Source organism: Ptiloglossa arizonensis, chromosome 8, assembly GCF_051014685.1.
Source record: "Ptiloglossa arizonensis isolate GNS036 chromosome 8, iyPtiAriz1_principal, whole genome shotgun sequence".
NCBI lineage: Eukaryota > Metazoa > Arthropoda > Insecta > Hymenoptera > Colletidae > Ptiloglossa > Ptiloglossa arizonensis.
In genome coordinates this window covers 7143743-7164829 of record NC_135055.1, presented here as the reverse complement: position 1 = coordinate 7164829, position 21087 = coordinate 7143743, and the positions used below count along the sequence as shown (strand labels likewise).

Sequence of the window (21087 nt, the reverse complement as noted above, 5' to 3'; positions counted from 1 at the left end):
AGCGATTTGCAGTTTCACCGTATTATCATTCAATAATCGGTCAGCTGTCAAGGATGCCGACCCTTTCTTTTTTTTTTTCTTACCGCGAACGAAAATATTGCATCCCAGAGGATAAGAAAATGGATGAAAAAAGATTAAATGGGACGCGAATGCAGCGAGGCTCGATGTGCGATCCTCGGGCAAAAAAGGTTGACGATCGGTCGGTCTTGTAAGGATCTCTCGATCCCGCGTCGGACATTTTTACCAGTGTTTACGTGATTTATCTAACTGCCTCTTCGCAGACCGCGTGCACGATGGTTTAAGGAGACCGCGCTTACGAGGTACACAACGGGTAGAAATAATGGACGCACGGAATGGGATTTTTTCCCAGACGACTTTCCTTTTCAGACTCTATGATCGTACTTTGCAACTGGGTGAGTTTTACGCTTCTTGTAGATTGAGGGATCTGGTTAATGGAAATTTGTACCGCTCTGTGCAACTAATACCATTTGGGGATTGAAACCGGAGATGGGAATAAGAAATACTTCTTCTTTTGTAGTTGAAAACTGACCTTATACCAATCCCACTGCTGTCCTCTGGCTGATCTCATATTGAATTCATGACCAACATTAATGCCTGATCGAGTTCCTCGTCGCAACCGAGCTGAGCTACTTACTGAGGCCACCATGGCTAAGTGTATCAAGTTCAGTCTTCTAACTTGGTACAATTAACATTTTTCTCCCTAAAACTGTCTACGAACTAGGCCGTAGGTTCTCTCCTGGACCTGTGTCTATGAACTAGGTCATAGGCTCTTTCGTTGCTTGTAAATCAGATCTAGAGTGACAATCCAGTCTCGAGGTTCTTTAATAAACTGATGACAATCTAGTTTCGAGACTGGCGCGCAAACCTGGCAAGCGAGCAGGTAGATCGATTAACGCGTCACGAACAGGCTATCGTGAGCAACGAGTAGCCTCGATATGTCGTGGTTTCGCGTACGTAACGGTGGCGATACGCGCGACAACCGCAACACAATCCTATTTTTGCGAGTGCACCAGACAGTTGGACGTCTCCTCCGGCGATTCTATTTGCGTATCGTCGCGGGACGAGCGATACACGAGGGACGCGCTGGCATTTTCGTCGCCAGTTCTGTTGTTGTTCGCTGACACACCTTTGTCCGTCGCTCGTCGAGTCGGGGACCCAAATTCGCGCACGAGTCGACTTGGGGGATCCTAATGACGACGACCGTGATGCCGTCGGATCACTGTACATCATTTTGGTACCTTCGAGGTCGAAACAGTAGTGACAAACATTGGTAATTACTTATCGCGTTAACCACGTATTCGGTTCGAACGATCTTGAAGTGATCGGTGAATACTTGACTCATTATCGAGGGTAGCTCATACCTAGTTTGGAAATTATAGGGATTCTGAAGTAAGGGGTCTGGACTTAGAATAGTGTTTCATATTTGAATTATCAGGGACGTGTAGAGAGGATCCTTCAGTCTTCAGCATTTGTAAGGATATTCAATCTTGGATCATTTTTGGTGCCAGAATTTAACAAAATTTCATCGAGGATAAAACCCCCTATTCATTAAACAGTCAAGTGTTCCGAATTCAAAATATCCGAATTTTAATAAACTCGATTCATCGTTTCTGCTGTTGGAGTCAACGAACAGTTCCATCAAGGATGAAACCCTCGATTCAATTGTTCTCTTTATTAAAGAGTTAAGTGTTCTGAATCGAAATCACTCGACTTATAACAGCTCTCAAATGTTTCAGCTGAATTTTAACAAACAATTCCACCGAAGATGAAATCCTTCGTTAAATTTTCCTCTTTATTAAATATCATGGTTGACTGTTCCTAGTCGAGAGTACTAGAATTTTGTTAAACTTGGCTCGCAATTATTTCTGCTGTAATTTAACGAATAATTCCATTACGAATAAGACCATTCGAGTGGACCTAGCCACAGCTTGAAACCGTCAGTAAAACGGTCGTTTGACTCCGAAACAAGAGCCGAGGTGCAACCGCAGTTCTTATTATATTCGCGCAACATTTGTTAGAGGGTACGGGGACCGTTTGTTGCGCGGAGAAAGCGTAACGGCGTGGCCAGACGGTGACACACGCGGTCTCGCGCACGTTTCTATCGGGCTCCATCGCTTCCGACGCATTTAGAGCCGCGTCGTTCCGTCTATTTCAGATGCCGAAACGTCACGAGGAAACTCGGACATTCGACCGCGAAGCCTGGTCGAGCGAACCAGAGCCTCGGACGACTATAAATTCCGTGGTTCACTGGCCCCTGCGCGTTCCGCCATGCTTGGATTCCGTGAACCCCCTCCCCACCCCCAGTTGGGTGACTGATGTATTATCGTCCAGTGGTTATTTGAACTATTATTGTCACTGGGCTGCCGCGAGCTGCCCTGGGATTTTCAGTTCGACTTCTCCAAGCGGATTAGAGTCTTGTTTTGAAGGGACTTCTTTGGGTCCATGTTTAGGTGACGTGGACCGATGTAGTCCACTTTGTAGACGGTTGATGTCAGGGTTGGAGGAATTTTCGTGGCATTTCCTGGGGATTAGGTAATGGAAATTTGAGGGTTTATTTATTGTACGCGTTGAATAGTTTCGTGCGCTGTGCTTAGAAGTGAAACGACGCCGAGAGATCGTGGTCACTGACCCGCTTGTGAACATTGGTCCAGGAACTGTTGGTTTCGAGTTGGAGAATGGATGGTGGAAACGATGCAGACCGATTGAAGTATGCGTTTAAATGTGTTTATTTGTGTTATGAAGATTTGTAATCTGTAGTATTACAATTTGAGTAGATCCAGACTCGACTCAGACCGAAATATCCCACTTTGTAGACTGGTGAGATTGACGACGTTTCCTCGACGCGTCAATGAACGTCGAGGTGTCTTGGTCACTGGCCTGCTAGGGACCATTATTTTCGTATTATCAACATTACTCTCCAGACTCTTTCTTTCAAGTTGTTCGGAACTTCCGAAAGCTTATGCAATCCTACAAAAGTAATCGAGTCTATTGATGTTCGATAGATTCTTTGTCAGTAGGGATTTGTAGGTTCGAAGCTTCGTATTTCTTTGACTTGCCATGTCCTGGAAGAACTGGGAATGGAGATTCCATTGAGCTTAAAACGTCGGAAAAACTGAAACGTGATCAAGGATCCCCGTCACAGTGTCCCTATCCACCGTCGTGATAGGTCAAGAATAACAGGAGGATCCACGATGGTAGGTAAACAGCGGATTGGCGTCCCATTAAATCGCTTTAATCGCAAAGTCCTAGGATGAACGGTCGGATTTGTAGGATGTCTCACAGCGTGTAGTGTCCTTGTATATCAACGGGGGACCAATCACTATTCCCAAGAAGGACAGGGGTTTCGCGTCACGTTCGCAGATCATCGTCGAGAGACCTTATTATCGCCATTACGTTTGTTGCTGGCGACGGAGAAGGATCGTCATATGGATTTGATGCCTCGTTAGAAAGAAACCGTATCGGTGGATCTCTCCACTTCCAGGAAGCTGATCGTTCCACAAATGGAACAAGAGGGTACAACGTCGTTGAACCAACGCAATGTCTTTATTGTATTGCCCCAGGTGGAACGCGTCCGTAAGATGAAACCGGATTCCAGATTGATCCTGGATTGATTCGCCGGTACAGTTTTGGGTGTGGTAGTGAGTGACATTAACTGCAACCTTCGCGATGATTTATTCGCTCGTCTCTGGGGAGCTGGCGAAGAAGGGTTTTATTGTTGCGCCGACGCTGCAAGTCGTGTGTCGAGTTTATCAAAATTCTGATACTTTGGATTCAGGACACTCGACATGTCTTTAATGAAGACAAAAAAGAACAAAAATACAGTCTTATTCCCGTTGGAATTGCATCAAGCAAACAGCTGCAATAGTGAATATCCTTGCGGAATATCCCTTCGTGCTCATCTTTGACGATTCAATGTTTAATGAAAGTAATATCGTTCGACCGACATATTGATGCTGAAAATATTCAAATACACTTCGATGACATCGTACAGCGAGGAGGTCGATAGGAGTTGGCAACGTGTTTGAAACGAATATGGTTCTTTGTTCTAAGGTAAATATAGCTGATTACTGGTACATTTATCTGGCATTTAAAATGACAATCTTTGGAATCTGTAACACAGCCAGACTCCTTAACAGTAGAAATAAATACCAGCAAAGATTCGCCACTTGTTCCACGAATAACCTCCGGCTACTTTACGATCAGTTTTGACTCGTCTTTGATTTAAGCCCCATACGTAATTCACCCATTTGTCAGAAACTGTACAATCGGACACCGGCTTATTTAAAGCGTCGAATGGTCCGGAATAACATCGTCTTTTAACAGGCTACCGAGTGTATCTTTGCAACGTAACCGAATGCCCGCGAATACCGATATTCGAGTGTGTCCCGATACCCGGTGGCAGCTGATCCTAAAAGCCTCGTGGCGTTTTATTTTAAGAACGCCATGGCTTCGTGTACATACCTACAATCGCGGCAAACGAACGCTGCCACTGGTCTAAATCCGCTGTCCCGTAAATCATCATGCCCGTTTACACGCGCGCGCAAGTATACTCATTGCCGTGGGTGCGTGTCGAATATCTTGCAACTGGAGAAAGTAGCCTCCGATTCGGTTATTGTCGTACGTGGTCCATGTGACTCATTCGATCGGCGATGATTATTATGTTCTTGAACCGGTGAGAAGTAATTTTTCTTTAATTGTACCATGGCTGGTAACTGGATTTCGAACTCTGACAATTGGAAATTAGACTTTAGACTTCTGGAATGGCTATTGAACTATAGACAATTGAATCGTGGCCTCCACTTACGCTAGTAAATTCCAGATGATTAAACTCTGACTTTTAGCAGCATTAGTAAACTCCAGATGATTAGACTCCAGACTTTAGTATCGCTGGTGAGTTCTAGACAATTAGATCCTGCCCATTAGAATCGCTAGAAGACCCTAATCCCTAATATCGTCACAAAATCTCAGATAATTATACTTTACACTGTATTGACGCTCCTCGTTTGTTAAAAAGTACCCCTAACTTTTTAGCAATCTGTACCACGGTAAGATATTAGGGCAAGAGTATGAGACGTTAGACTAAATTGTAGACTATAGATTCTTCGTTCTAAACACTAGACTCTAGACTCTACTAGTAATAAGAAGGCAGTTGCTCCTTATTCACTATCTGACGTAACTTTAGCAATAGTTTCAAATTTTGTAGTACCTCTTCCAATTTTCCATCGAAAGATCAATAAGTCCAGAAACAACCAAACTCTAAATTCGAGGTTCCAAAATCCTCCTCCCTCAGATTCGAACTCAACATAACCTAGCAACGATTCCAAATTTTGCATCACCTCTGCCAATTTCGTATCGGACTACCGACAAGTCCAAGAACAACTAAACTCTAAACACTGAATTCCAAAACCCTCCTCCATCGGATTCTAACCTAACCAAAAAATCAAACAAGTCAAGACGCAACGGTCCAGGTGCAGTTCCCCCGTCACCCCCGATTTCCCCGCGTTCGCAACGCGTAAGGGTTACCCATTGCACGAGGGCGGTAGCTAAATCCACGTTCGCGTAAATCATCGGGTCCAGCACGTGCGCGCCAGCACGCCGCAAAAGCTGCGCGCGCAACCTCCGAACTTTCCGCTCGTTTTCCCGCCATTTTTCCCACGCGTCGTGGCACACCTGTCCCGCGTTATACGAAAAAAAAAAGCACGCAACAACCAACGTTCGTTTTACTGCCCGGTCTATTTGCATTTCGCGTGACGTCTTGTGTTTCCTCGTTAGGGGGGGTAAGAGAGGGGCGTCTTCTCGTTAATTCCACGCCCTCTTTCGGTTTTCCCGTGCCAGATACGACCAGTTTTATCGGCACAAACGACGCAGTGATGCGTTTATGGGAATCGTTTCCACACTCTTCTTCCTCTCCCCATCAATTGGGATCATCCTGCCCCCTAGGGCACGGGAGAATTTTTCCAGCCGTAATCGCGCTGATTAAAGTACACCTCGCAGATCCAATGACGTTTCACCTCCGTTATTTCGAATTTTTACGACGCCATCTTGCTGCCTTTATCGATTCCATCGGCCGTGCTGCCTCCCCGTATCAGCCTGGCCGCTTCGAGTTTTTTTCTCTGCATTACTGAACTCTAAAGGGTAGTATTGGCGTGCAATCATTTACTCGGGCTCGATCGTCGTGAACTGAGAGTATAGTGTCTCCAGACGACGATGTTGTCGCGATTTTAGGTCCGTTTTTGTCAGACAATTAATCAGGTTAGGCCCGATTGGGTTGTCGATTAAGTCGCGCTTGGAGTGATTGGTGAACGGAATGCGTTGTAATTTGTCGTCGACCTGTTTTTAATACGAGTGTCCCCTGCTATTTATAAAGTCGCGGTCGTAAATGGAATTAGTCGTTCCGAAGGCAGCGAATACTACTTCTGACAATCCGGTTCCATTGATCTTTTAACACTTATAGGCAGAATCGGTGCGCTATTCCGGTTGATCGAGGCATACGGGAAATTGAAATGCCAGAATACACGTACCATACCCTTATCTCGAAAGGAAGACAGGAATTATTTATGTTACGCTGACTATAATCTCGCGATTACATTCTATTTTCCAATATGGTTTTATAGCCTATTGACAATTTTACATTTTCATTTTTGCCGATTTTTATTCTCCCAGTTTTAAATTTATTTTCCGCCTTACTGACATCGGGGTTATAGGGTTATAAAATAAAATGAAAGATTGAAATTCAGGTTAGGTTAAAAAGCAACTCTGAATTATATGTACATTCTTTACTATTTTATTGAGGTTATAAGATTTATAAGGTAAGATGAATGTTAAATTGAAATTGATGTTAAGTCTGGAAGCAATCGTCTAACGAACTTTTTTTTCTAAGTTTCACAACAAAAGTGCTTCAGTGATAATAATTAAAATTTATGATTTTACTCGTTGAAATTTTTGCATCGTACAACCCGTATGAATGTACCATATTTTAAAGAAATTGAAAAGTTGATTTTTCCCTCCAAAGTAATATTTTCAATTCACTTGCTACTTAAAAAATTTTATAGTTTTACGAATAAAGTTTCTTTCTTGGAGATGTACGAACAAATGGGGTCGTAACACTGTTTTATCGTTATCCTCATTATTTGATAGAGCAGAGAACCCGCGTTGTAGATAGTGGCGCCATGTAAAATATGTCAAACGTTGCCATATTTAATAATCAGAAATATTAACGTCTTCGCGAATAAGCCACGCCTCAATATCAAGTGCAATTTTTCTCTTACTCTTGGACGGTAATTTCTCGAGGGAAAACATACAACTTCCTGTAGAACTCGGGTCTACTAGTTTCTCTCGTGATGCTTCCTCCGTTAAAGCCCTTTACCTTGTACTTCCACGATTAATTTATGCTCGTCCTGTTGACATCCTCCTGACGCAAAAGGGAGGCTGCGATATTGAACAACAATTTACGCCAACAGCAATTACTAACGCGGAAGTTTCGACATTTTATCGGTAGTCGGCTGCTTCCTCAATTAGGACTTTTCCAATTAATTAAGGAATACAAGTGACTGTGGTACATCTTTGAAGAAACGAAGAGAAAATTTTTTGTTCATCATATGTGAAAAATGATGATGAATATCTTATCATGTTCTATCGTATATCCTATCGGTAATTTCAATCGATGTATATTTATAGACACCCTGTACATTGCTACGTGGACACCTAGTAGTGAGATAATTAGAGAACATTCTGTGGGTATTCGAACACTATGAATAAACCTCGATTATTTGTGTTCAAATACTTTTGTGTTCAAATATTTGACTATTCGAATATTATTAGCCAAATTTTTGAGTAATCGAATATCATCTGTCAAATAGAAAAGCATTTGTGTACTTCCACTGGACATAGTACATACTGCTATATTTATAATCTACGCTACATTACTCAAATACTACGAATACTCGTATAATAGATTGCTCAATAAGTTTTATCGTTCGATAAGAAATGGCGCTATTAGGTTCGTTGTTTCATTTTTCTAAAGATGGTACCACTGTTCGATGAACATGTGTGAAGTTTCGTGTAGATCTGTCGACTCGTTCGTATATTTACAGTTGTTCAAAGTTGATGTATCATAGTGTCTTTTTACAATGGAGAAAACGACAAAACTTATCGAACCACCTGGTACTTAATCGGTCCACAAAATATTCGAAGAAAAATTGATTTTATGTATAAAAGTTGATTTTTAGACAAAATAGAAAGTGCCTTAGGACTCTGTGTTAGCTCTCAAGGGCTGTAGGTCCAGAAGAGTTAAAAAGTTGACGCTGCACAAGTTCCTCCTCTTCCTCAATATCTTCCTGCGAGCTGAAAAAAGGAAACGGCGTTAATGTCGCGAAGCTGCCTGGTAGACGGTTTGTCTGTTCAAGACCTTGTCCCGTCTGCCCTTCAGGTTTGAATTTAGACGGTCCTGAATTCCGGGAAAGGGCCTCATCCGACTCCATGAAATCGGTGTTTCTACTTCCCCTTTTAGCGACCCGTATCGTGTTTTTAGAGCCACAGAAATAACTGGAACTTATTAATTGAAAATTACTTCCAATCCACGGTACAGTTGCGACTCTTAACGTTCAGCAGCTGCGCACTATTTCTTCGAAGATTCGATCATTTTTTTTCTCAGCCGCTAACTTCTTCGTAATTTATTCATCACGAGACAGTATTTTCGATCACTATTTTCAGAACAAAATTTCGTACGTAGCTTGAAGGGAAATAATCAATTTCATAGTTAGTCTTGTTAAACTTCGTGTGTGTTAAATTATTTTTAATTTTTACATTAAAAATTAGAATTCACACGCTGGTACAGTGAATGTATCAAATGCAACCGTGATAGACTCTGACAAGTAGAGTTACTTTCAGTTATATTTGTTCAAAGAAGTGATAAAATGATTCTTTTGAGTAAGAATTTATTGGAATTTAGAAATTAATAAGTGTACGTGTATAAAGTGCCTTAAAACCTAATTTATAATTACTAATGTAAAGTACTACTTATACAATTGAGAAAAAAGACATAGAATAATTGTCTGCAAAAAAAAAACAAAAATTTTTCAACACGAAAACATTGGGAAGAAATATTATAAGAGTACCCCAAAGGGAGAGTTTCACCCTCTGTCGATGTTTTACAGGGTTTAAATATAACCTGGCGGCTTCGAAACATTTTTTTTTCTGTATTTTTTCATCGCCAGGAGGGTGGCGCCGTGAGTCTCGAAGCGGCGTGAATCTTAATTAGCGACGCCGTCGTGTTCGCGTGTGAAAATCGGTTAATTCCCCCACTCTGTGGAGGACAAAAATATATTAGGGACTAGCAGTGGAAAATACTACGTTATTTAGCCAGCCCTAACCTATTCCACCGTTCAGGATCAAATTGAGACAAAATTAATCGTACTGACATTTTTTCAAATATTTCACTACCACATTTACTGCCTCCTCTGACGATGTAAGGGATTAATTGGAATATTCCTTCGAGAAATTACTGACAAACGAAATTCCATTTCTAGCGAGATCGACCTAAACAGAACACTGCCTTCGGTATATTTACTTCATCAAGTATGCGTTGAATCGGTCTCATTACCGGTGGAGTCCAAAAGCGAACGTTTAAAGAGAACAGTCCGTGAAGGAACTTGGTAAAACGGCAAACTCGAACTCAATGCAAACCCCAACATCAAAGGAACACGAAGAACTTCCAATTATTCCAGCAGTGGTTCGCTTAAGAGCTTCCAATTAATCCGGTAGAGGTACGCTTAAGAACTTCCAATTATTCCAGTGGTGGTTCGTTTAAGAACTTGGGGAAGCTCGACTAGAGTTCGACCAGGAACATCGGCTAATTAACATCCAGCGGTTTGCAGTCTCTCCTTTCCCTTAATCTCTGTTGTCCTCGTTATTCTGCCGGTGGCCCATTCCCTCGAAGACAAACAAACTGTTTCGCGGCCGTAGGGTCGTCGTTCTCGTGGCGGGCTTCTGGACGGTGAGTTCTGCTCCTTTTAGCTCAGCTACCAGCGGCTGAAACATAATGAGGGTGCGAGAATAGTCTTTGGAAAATGACGCGCGAAGGGCGGGAGGGAACAAGAGGTGACTGACAAACGTCCCTAATGAGAAAAGGCGACAGCCGTGGGCAACGGAGAACGTGCGATGAAAATTCGACTAATGATCCTTGCGATTTCGTGGCTGACGCTGCTGACGAGCAAGAATGCGGAACTTTGCCTGGCTATAATTGGGTGGAATTCTAACCGTTTAATTGGTAATTGGTATAGACTACCAAGCACGTTTATGGAGAAGATTAGTATCGAGTAATGAAAATTGGCAGGGGATCACTTGGACATTGGTCCATAGTCTACCGAATTGGTAAGGATGTTCATAGAAAAATAGCTTAGTCTATAGCTCGCAATGAAGTAATTTCTTGCCTTAAACCAAGATTTGTGACGTTCTGTTTAGGATCGAAGAGTGAGAATTGAAACGCGATTGGTAGTGGGTCACTTGGGCATTAGTACACAGTGAATCTAACTACTAAAGATATTCATAGAGAAATAGCTTGGTGTATAACTCACAATGAAGTAATTTCTTGCCTTAAACCAAGATTCATGACGTTCTGTTTAGGATCGAAGAGTGAGGATTGAAACGCAATTGGTAGTGGGTCACTTGGGCATTAGTGCACAGTGAATCTAACTACTAAAGATATTCATAGAGAAATAACTTGGTGTATAACTCACAATGAAGTAATTTCTTGCCTTAAACCAAGATTCATGACGTTCTGTTTAGGATCGAAGAGTGAGAATTGAAACGCAATTGGTAGTGGGTCACTTGGGCATTAGTGCACAGTGAATCTAACTACTAAAGATATTCATAGAGAAATAACTTGGTGTATAACTCACAATGAAGTCATTTCTTGCCTTAAACCAAGATTCATGACGTTCTGTTTAGGATCGAAGAGTGAGAATTGAAACGCAATTGGTAGTGGGTCACTTGGGCATTAGTGCACAGTGTACATAACTGGTAAAGATGTTCGTGGAGAAATAGCTTGGTGTATAAGTCGTGATGAAGATCTGGTTTCTTGCTTTGAATCAAGATTCATGACGTTCTGGTTAGGATCGAGGAGTGTGAATTGAAACGCGATTGGTAGTGGGTCACTTGGGCATTAGCGCACAGTGTCACTAGAAATTGTTCGTTGGAAATCACAACCAAGAAGAAGTAACATTTTTTTCAAGTCGTACACAACCAGAAAAATATATAGTGATTTATGCACAGTGCACATAACTGGTAAAGATGTTCGTGGAGAAATAGCTTGGTGTATAAGTCGCGATGAAGATCTGGTTTCTTGCTTCGAATCAAGATTCATGATGCTTTGATAAGGATTTAAGCGTGAAAATTGAGACGCAAATGGTAGTGGGTCACCTGGACATTAGTGCATAGTGTGTTCGACTGCTGAAGATGTTCATGGACAAATGCCTTGATCGAGACTCCACTTTCATAGTATATTTTCCTGCTGAGTTATACATGGGACTAATCTGTTTAGATGTCCTGTCATGTCAACCATTACTTTTTGCTACCTGGTGAATAATGTCTGACTATGCGATCGGTGGTAAGCTGTATTTATTAGCTTATTTGAGGAATAGTTACGATCGCATTAAAGCACCATCGGAACATTTGATATGCAACCTACGTGATCCTCGAAACAATGAAGTTATAAACGGTGCTGTCTTCATCGAAATCTTCATCGAGTAGCAATGTTAACTTTCATGAGAACCCGTGCCCCGACTTCAAGATCGCGTTGCTGGTTAAACTACGAGCGAACGAACCGAGGAAAGCTGGAGAAAAAGAAAAGTAAAACTTTCAGCATTCTCAACGTGGCTCATTTATTTCCACGAAGAGGAAACTTCGCGCGAGTGTCGGCACCCCGTGGAATGCACTTTGGCACTCAAGGAAGCCAAGCCACGTTTATCCACAGTCGACGATATTCCCGATCGGAAGAGGGCCACTCGAATTCCGCGCGAAGTGGATATTGTCCTCGAGTCGGTCGGTTTTTCTTCTGTTTTGACCTAACCTGATCCAGACCCAACCCTCAAGGAGGCTGCGACGGCACACGTGTTGTCGTTCCCCCTCCCCCTTTCCTCGTGCCTTCCTATCCGGCGTTCCGCAGTCCCGCTTCCTTTTCTTTTTTTCCGTTTTCTAATATAACCTCTAAGGACGTGCCTCCTGACGCGTGCAACTACAGTCGAGCACGGTCGAATCGAAGGGAATCGGTCACTCGAAACTGTTCGTTGGAAATCACAACGAAGCAGAGAGACCAAGATGAAGTAACATTTTTTTCAAGTGGTACACAACGAGAAAAATATGTAATGATTTATTCCGCTGAATAACTACTCGGGCAAGTTTTTGTTCGTTCAACGTGAGATGCAACATCAGATAGCAATTATAATTCATACAGTTTCGATTTTGTATTCAAGTGGTAAGAAACGAAGAAACGTTTAACTAAAATCTTTGGTTAATTTTATTTTTCATAAGTCCAATGTGAGATATCGTTCTGTAGTACTGATTCTAGTGTTGTATTCGATCGGTGAAAAAGTAAGAAGTTGTTTAAATAAAATATTCGATTAATTTTATTTTTCATAAGTTATTCAGGATTCTTATTTTGTCTAGAGAAATATTTTGCTCGGCTTTGTTTACCAACACGCATCACGTGACTTCGGTTGCTCGATCAACTACCAAGGTCAGCTAAACAAAACTAAACAAACTAATTGTTTCCACGATGTAATTTGAAAACAATAACTGAAGTCGCTATTTATCACTAGTATTCATCCGAGTTCTTTTTATTTGTCTCGTTGAACGCCTCTTGGAACGTTGCTGTTTTTTACAGTTTGTATATATACACAGAAAAAATTTCATGTGTACGTTTTTACTCTTAGTCGGTAGTCAATGGCCACAGATGTAGAATGCACCCGACCTTGCATACTAATGCGCCATCTGTGCTACTTAAAAGTTAGATTGTGACGTATACGTCGAATGATACGATGCGTTCAAAGTATAAAAAAAAAGTAAAATTGAAATTTTTGCAATAATTTCGCAGTATAATAAAAAAAAAAGCTAATTCCGTTATTATTCGACAATTGCTCGTGAAAATTCGCCGTTAATTATTTAGCAACTACGAAAAACTTGATTCAACGAATCGTTGGAATGAGATTCAAAAAGGGAAAAAAAAAATGATATTTTTTCGCACATGGTTGTTTTATTCAGTCTCCTCGCAAATATTTGCTTTCGAAAACCAACAATTATTTTCGTTCGTGTGATCGGTGTTATGTTTCTTCCCGCGAGCCAAGCAACTTTTTCAACATTTTTCACGATTTATTATGCTTCACCGTTGCGTCTACATGGCGCGTTTCGTTCTTGCCGCTCGTCTGACACGTTTTCTTTCCTTAACGAGTCCTCTTTCCACCTGGAATTCATACAAGTAGGAAACTCATGCATTTTGATTCGCGGTTCTCTCTAGACTTTTTATACTTCCGCGTTGGTTTCACTAAGTTCCTGGAAATGTTATCTAGGATAACGTGTGAGAATCGATCGTTTCGAAAGTCGACCTGAATTAATTTAACAACTGTCATGAGTTTCTCACGCTACCACTTTTTGTGGGTGCAATGTAACTGAAAAATTTCAAATTATGACTCAAAAGTTTGTTTAAATGTATTATATATTTTTATATATTTTTCTGTATTATTTCAGCAAGGGAAAGTGAATGAAACTATTTTCAAAATGTATCAATATTTACAAAAATATCTTTCAGTTTTAATATTTACCAAAACATACGAATATATGACACCATTTCACTCGGTAAAAGAAACATTACGCTAAATATTCAAAATTGGGAAAATATTCATGTTAAATTTTTTCGTAAGATATCAGTTTTCTAAAATATCGATCTCCCCCTTCGGAATCGTTTCAAGTCGTCTGGTTCTCCACTGCTACCAACGTTGGATTATAATGCAAAAAAAAAGACGCTCCAACGGAACAAAAATTTTGATTGCACTTTAAATGGAATGCAAGGAAAAAGTTTAATGAAACATCGCCAGAGTAGGGTTCGAGAAGAAAATGTATCCAATCTACTTCTCGGAAATTCCCTAGGTTCTCTTCCCGTGAAATTTTCTTTGACCAACATCCGTGGAGTGTAGCAAAATATTGCGGTTCCGTGTAATAACATTTACTCAATTCTAGCGGGAGCGTCTCGAGTATTCGCAGTATTTCAAAAGCAAGAAACTGAATCCCTTGAAACTTTCTTTTTTCTCTTGACCCGAGATGGTGATCGTTTCTCGCTTATACGGCGCCGCTGGTAGATCCGCGATTGCGCTAAAATTACGAAGGATAGATTGCCGATGCTCACAAAATCGTCGTTTTGTCGCGCTGGCGATGTACGAGAAAAACATGAGGAATGTTGGAAGGAGAGAAGAAGATGAAACGTAAGCCGCTTTTATACAGGTTTTTTCGAACCTAACCTATTATTGCTAATATTCTTTACTCGGTGGAACTTGGCCTTTTAATTCTCGGGAATCTTGCGCGTTTAAATAGCAGATGTTTGATGATTCTTTCACGGACCAATGTTTCGCGAATATCTCCGGGAAAATTTTACAATTGATTTGTTATTATTCGTGGGGAATTTTCTTTACTCCAATTCTCGAATGTAACCTGTATTCGCTACTACGCCCTTCCTGGAAAAATATTGGAGGAAAATGGTTATTATTCTTTTTTCTCCCTTCGTGAGAAAATATTTGTAATTTTACTTATAAATCTTAACCTTTCCTTGTCTTTGGAAAATTGTGAGGTTAAGCGTCAAAGATATTCTAGAGTTTGACCTGTACGTAGTTGATAATATTCTACTAGGAAGAATTTTAACGAGGAATTTTTGGGTTACATCGTTTTATGTTGGTAGGACTTGCACTTTGGGGAATCCTCCAATCTGCTACGTATAAATTCGATATTCGTTTAATGGTGCGCGTTCCTTCAAGGAACTTGAAATATTCGACTGAAAACTATTTTTAACAAACTTGGAAAAAACTTTAATAAACTTTAATTTTTATTCCGGCAATATTACCTATTCGTGACAGAAGTTCGAGATCGAATTTTGCTAGGTACTTTTTTAGCTCGTTCCATGTGTTTTTCACATACCAACAATTACGCGAAACTTGCCAAGCATAGATCGTCGATGGTCGCAAAACTGTTTCGTCGCGCTCACGCCTCGCAAGAAGAAGTCGTAGAATGCCGTAAGGAAAAAAGAAAACGAAACACGTACGGCTTGCAGAGAGTCGGTTAATAGAGCCGCGGAACAACGCATCCAGGTTAAATGAACTCGTTAATTGTTCTTCCGCAATAGTGCATTGCAAAGTGCAGCCAAGTGCATCGGTTTAAATCCACTTGTTGCCAAGCAACACGTCGACATTTCGTCGTACATTTTCATTCGTAAATTTTCGACGATAGAGATTTTTCATTTAACGATGCACAAATTCTTTCAAAAAATCCCTACCAACGATATTAATATTTTAAATGTTTCCAAGTTGCAAGCATGATAGTGACTTTCTTGTTTCTTCGATACTCGACTAATTGCTCGCGCAGTGAAAACAATATATTAAATTTATTTTACAAATGGTTCTTTCGATCAAATTATCAGTGATTTTTCGTTTCTCTCTATTTAGTTTCTAATTCGTAGCAACAGTTACCACATTTTTAGATAATTCTCTACCGATAACGAAACGTAAAGTTTGTTCTAAATTAATTTCTAATTTATGTAGAAAGATGTGAAAAGTATCCGATCGGTGAACACGGTGCGAAAGAATTATGTTTCTTTTATATTTAGAAACAGGTCGAAAAGTAAACGGAGAAGGTTATGATGAAAGTGACAGATGTCGTTGTTTCCACGTTGCGGCTTCTCAAAGTGAGAGAGAGATGGCGGTCGATGCAACGCGCGACGGTTCGTCATTCCATGAATAATAAGCGGTGCTTTTTCTTTCACGGTGCACCAGAAATGCCGATGGGCACACAAATCTGACTCGTTTGATCTCGCTTGAAATAGTAAGGCCTCGCACCGTTCGCGTTTCTCTCTTGTACAGTTCGCTGCATCTATTTCATTGCATCCCGTTGCCCGGCGGTTCCCAACAGAGTTTTGATCTCGTGACTGAGTATCGTTAGTTATGCCGCTTTAAACGCGAACATTATTTTAACACGTCTTGGACGAATAGTAGTTTACGATGGTCATTTCGAAGATATTAAGAGAACGTTGTACATTAAATAGGAAAATGTTTTTTTTTTTTTTTTCAGTGATTCTTAGGAATTTCTTTTTCTCCATTTCACCATTAAAAGAAAATGTTGAACATTGTGGGATTTTTTTAATTTTACATTTACAGCTCCTTTGAAAGTTTCATCCTAGAAATCAAATTTCAAAACTTCTATGTTGACCCATACCTGAATAGCGGAATAATTACTTTTTAAGTAACTTGGGATAATAGTTTTCTCGTAATGTTTTATGCACACGTTTGAATATAAAAACAATGTATGTATATGGTATTATGGATAAAATATTTTATGCAAATTGAGAACGAATAATCTTTCGACACTCTTGCGACTGTCTTACGATGTACGAGTATACATTTACCGAGAGGGATTGTTAATAAAAGCACGTGTGATTAATTTGGGAAAATAACTGTCAGTTTCTCAAAATTAGTTTGACTATTAGATGGCCGTTTTTAAACGTAAATCGTTGACATATTTCGCAAGTATAAGGAAGCATTTTGCGATCAAAATTATAGATCGCCTACACTGTACACGATTGTATTATATAATATATTTTATGAAAATGTTACGTCACAGTCGAAGTATAAATAAACATTTCACTTTATAGGTATTGCTGTCAAATATACTGAAGTACCAGCGCGGTAAAAAAACCAACCAAGAACCTATTCAACCCTCTACCCAGCCATAAATGTTTGGAATACCCGTTGACATCGACATATATTAGCCTATTGTTACATAAATATTTGTGCAAGACATTTATCGTTAACATATGCAAAATATATATTTATGTTAATAAAGAATACATATTCAGAATATTTTACATTATTTTTATTTTCCCATTCCTTCAACCACTTCTTTCAATTGTATCAATTATAAATTAGGTGAGAGTAAATACCAAATTAGAATTATATTCGAAAAAATTTGTCAAACATTCGAAAATTTTCCAGAAGTAACATCATAATTCCAAGAATCCGCGAAATATCGGATACCCCCTCAGCGATTATGTTCTCCTGATATATAAAAGTTATAAAATCGCCGAAAAATTCTACCAAGAACCTTGGAAATTCGTTTGAAATTCCCGCCAAATTGAAATTCGCGGAATTTCTTAGAAATGACGCCATTTGCAAAATTCCGCGAAACATGGGATAGCTCCTCGGTGATTATGTTCTCTTAATACCAAAGTTACAAAATCCGAAAAATTTCATTCGAAACCTCGTTAATTTTGAATTCGTGGAATTTCTTGGGAATGGCGTGATTTCTAAGAAATTCCGTGAATTAAAATTTTTACATCGTGTCGAGAACATTTTGGTCTTGTCAAAGGCTCGAAAATTTGAATTCGTAATGTGTTTTGAAAGTGAGTTCACATTTTTAGAAATCCGTCATATTTTACGGGAAAATAAAATAAGACTGATTTTATTTAATTGTAAGATACTTTGTTTTTCTTGAGACATGTTACGTTGCAAACAAATGTCGTATATCACTCGTCAAATATCACTTCGAGGCCGTGATAAAATGACCATTCGAATAATGCATTTTACAAAATATATATCAATTGCGAATGGTAAAGCCGTCACAAGGATTTGAAGCATCGTCTGATAAGTCAACGACTTGTCTTCCGACTGACGTAAATTCGTAATGCGTAATGCGCGTAGGTGCGTAGCGGTTGCACGCGATGCGAATATAACGCTAAGCTGCATGCCTATGTCTAATATTCTCCGCATCGTTGATCTCCTTTCCGGCGTTGTTCATTATGAAGGACCAACATCCGGTGTAAAATCTTGTCCATTCCAAATTTTATTCGTCTGCGAATTTCGAAGTATCGGAGACAGATGGTTTGCACTTAAATCGAGGTATCTACTGTAAAATAAAAGTGAAATAATTACTATTTTATAGTAAGAACAATTATTTTATGTTGAAATCAAATATTATACATTCCTTGCGTTCCTCCTGCCCTGAGAAATTACTCTGAATTGAAAAAATAAAAAATCACTTGTTCATTTGGAGACAATATTGCAGACTGTTTAATAAAGCATAAAGAAATAGAAAAAGTTAAGGTAGTATAGTTCCCGTTGTAAATGTATTCTGTTTAATATTTCCAATAGTATCGTGCACTTTGAGCATTTAAGTTCTATGAAATCGAATGTGTTGGCTAATTCAAAACTGTATAAATCGCGAACGGTGACCCCATTATGCAATGGTACTACGAGAGTCGCATTTTCCGGGAAACCGGAAGCCCGGGGAGCGTGTTCTTTCACCTCGATTCGATTCGATTCGATTCACCGGCGCGAGGTGTCGTTCGTCCCTCTGGAATAATTCATGCACCACCTGAGGCAGGCTGCAACGACGTTCGCATGGGAAATCGCAGCGCCGATCTGGCGCCTGGTCATCGAGAACATGTCAGATCGATTTGTTCCACGATGCATACAAATTGTATGGATCGTGACGACTCGAGATCCGAGTACAGTTTCTTTGTCCAGTTCGCGCGAGGTTCTCGTCCCTCGCGCCGTGTTTATTTCCTTGGTAGACTAGGTGACATCGATTCATGCCACGTGAGGGGAAATTCACCAGATTCAGTTATCCTTTCTCTTTCGCTGAACGCTTTAGTTGCTGCGGGATTAAACACTGGATGATAATATTTAAACATTGTAGATGTTACAATATCGATGCAATAAATAGACGATGAGATGTTCTTAGCTTCTGAACTAACACTGAACTAAACTTTATTCCTTATTCGAGTACATATTACTCTAAAAGAATAGTAGCGCTATCTATAGCGAAACGCTCAAGTTTATAAAAGAATAAACCTGATTCTTTCCTACTAGATGACCCCATCGGTTAGTGTGAAACGTGTTACGAATAGTATGGATTGCAATCTGCGCGAATGAACCATTACATCCATAATATTTAAACATTATAATAGAATATATAATAAATAGATGATGAAATGTTCTTAACTTCTAAATTAATAGTAGACTAAATATTGTTTCTTAATCAAGTACATAAAAGTGGTGCTACCTACGATAAAATGCTCACGTTTGTAGATGAATAATTTTAATTCGTTGTTACTAGATGACGCCATCAACTTGACTGGAATGTTGCGAAAGTTAAGGGTTACTGTATGAGCTAAGTAACACTGGAAAGACACTTGTGGTGCCATCTAATTGAGAAAACAGGAACTATTTCTCTCCAATTTGAAAAAGATTTTAAATTAGTTCAACCTGCTTACCTCTAGATGGCTACATTATGTCACTATCAATTTACTTTGTAAATTATCAGTCCAAGGATTAAACTAAACCTACTAAATATGCATCATTGCGTTATTAAAACAGATTGGGATAAGCCTATTTTACACATGAATCACATATATCGCTGTAAAATGACAATACCGCGACAATTGCTTTACGATGTTCAAAGTTTAAAGTAGGTTATCGATCCAAAAATTTAATTATTATTTATTAAATATATTTTATTGTTTTTTGCGAATTAATGTCAGCACATATAATATATACATAACAAAACGTACGAATTGCAAAGTTTTAATAATGTGTCAGTCCAAGGATTAAACTAGCATGTATAGAATATATGTATACCTTTGGGTTTTGAAAATAAATTTCGATACGTGTAATTTAGACACGACGAGTGCTGTCATATTATGATTGTCAAGTAGCTTTATAATATTTTAACTTTACGATAGGTTATCAATTCAACAAACAAGTTTTATGAAATATGCATCACAATTTTTTGGGAATTATTTCTGATTCATTTAACCAATATTTAACATGTATACAAATGTATTAAAATCAAATGAAACATACTTAATAAATAATGAACTGTTTGTTGTATTGATACCTTATTATAAAGCTTGAATAACCTCATCTTACGTTTTAGTCGAGTCATGAGGAAAAGAAGAAACGAGACTTCCCCCTCATTTGGTACAAATCCGTGTTGTCTTCTTGGTTTTAAAGTTGTGGTATCGTTGCTCGTGACATCTCGAAAATTTAATAAATACATTGAAAGTTATCATTGTTTGTAATACATCCGACATGTGTATGATGTCCCTATAAATTTGTCATTTATTTGGATAAAGAAATTCAATCAGGATGTTAAACACTTGTTAAATTATAACAATTAAATACATTTATAACCCTTTTAGATGATAGTTTTTTAATCTTCTCTTTACTCACTGAATAGATCGATGAATCTGAAACGAGTCGAATCTAAATTCTATTGTCCAAAATTTTACATCGACTTAATTGTGTCTTTATCTTATGACAGAAATGAATTACGTGACAATTATTAAAAGAATACAAATATACATTCGTATTTAAATGCTGTTGCAAACGAGTCATGATTCTATACTACTTACAAGGACAATATATGTTTATTATAAATAAGTATGTATTTATTAAAAATAAATATACGTTATAAACTGTTAAAATATTGTACTATTTTGATTAAACACAGTTTCCTGTTATAAAAAACGTCATTTAAAAAAAGAATAAGAATATAGCATTCCAGAAAGTATCTTTAAAAAATGTTAAATTTCCGTATGCAATGTTTTTACCGTAATAATAAATGATAAAACGATTGTTTGATTTTTATATCGACGTCGAGTTTCGGTAAAATTTTGAAAACAATCTTTAATTCAATACAAACCAATTATTAATTTTAATAGAAAGTACCACAAACCACAATTAGTGCGGGAAAAAACGTGTAAATCAACAATATGGAAGGATCATCGAAATACAGAAAAGATGCAAACACAAGGTG

The 21087-nt window shown here is 39.0% G+C and overlaps 1 protein-coding gene across 6 annotated transcripts in view; it reads left to right on the top strand.

Moving 5' to 3' along the window:
• Nucleotides 1–17126, top strand: part of LOC143150747 (uncharacterized) — a 170007-nt gene extending 152881 nt beyond the window's left edge. For 2 of the 6 annotated variants that reach the window (XR_012993157.1, XR_012993169.1), the window contains one exon: nucleotides 16925–17029. Coding sequence is in view for 1 of the 6 variants with exons in the window: in XM_076319217.1 (XP_076175332.1) it covers nucleotides 16925–17005 (81 nt within the window). In the remaining 5 variants the exon portion in view is untranslated. Of the gene's footprint in view, nucleotides 1–1154; nucleotides 1292–16924 lie in introns of those variants that run through there. The other 4 variants (XR_012993171.1, XR_012993163.1, XR_012993170.1 and 1 more) reach the window with 4 other exon arrangements.
• The last annotated feature ends 3961 nt before the right edge of the window (nucleotides 17127–21087 follow it).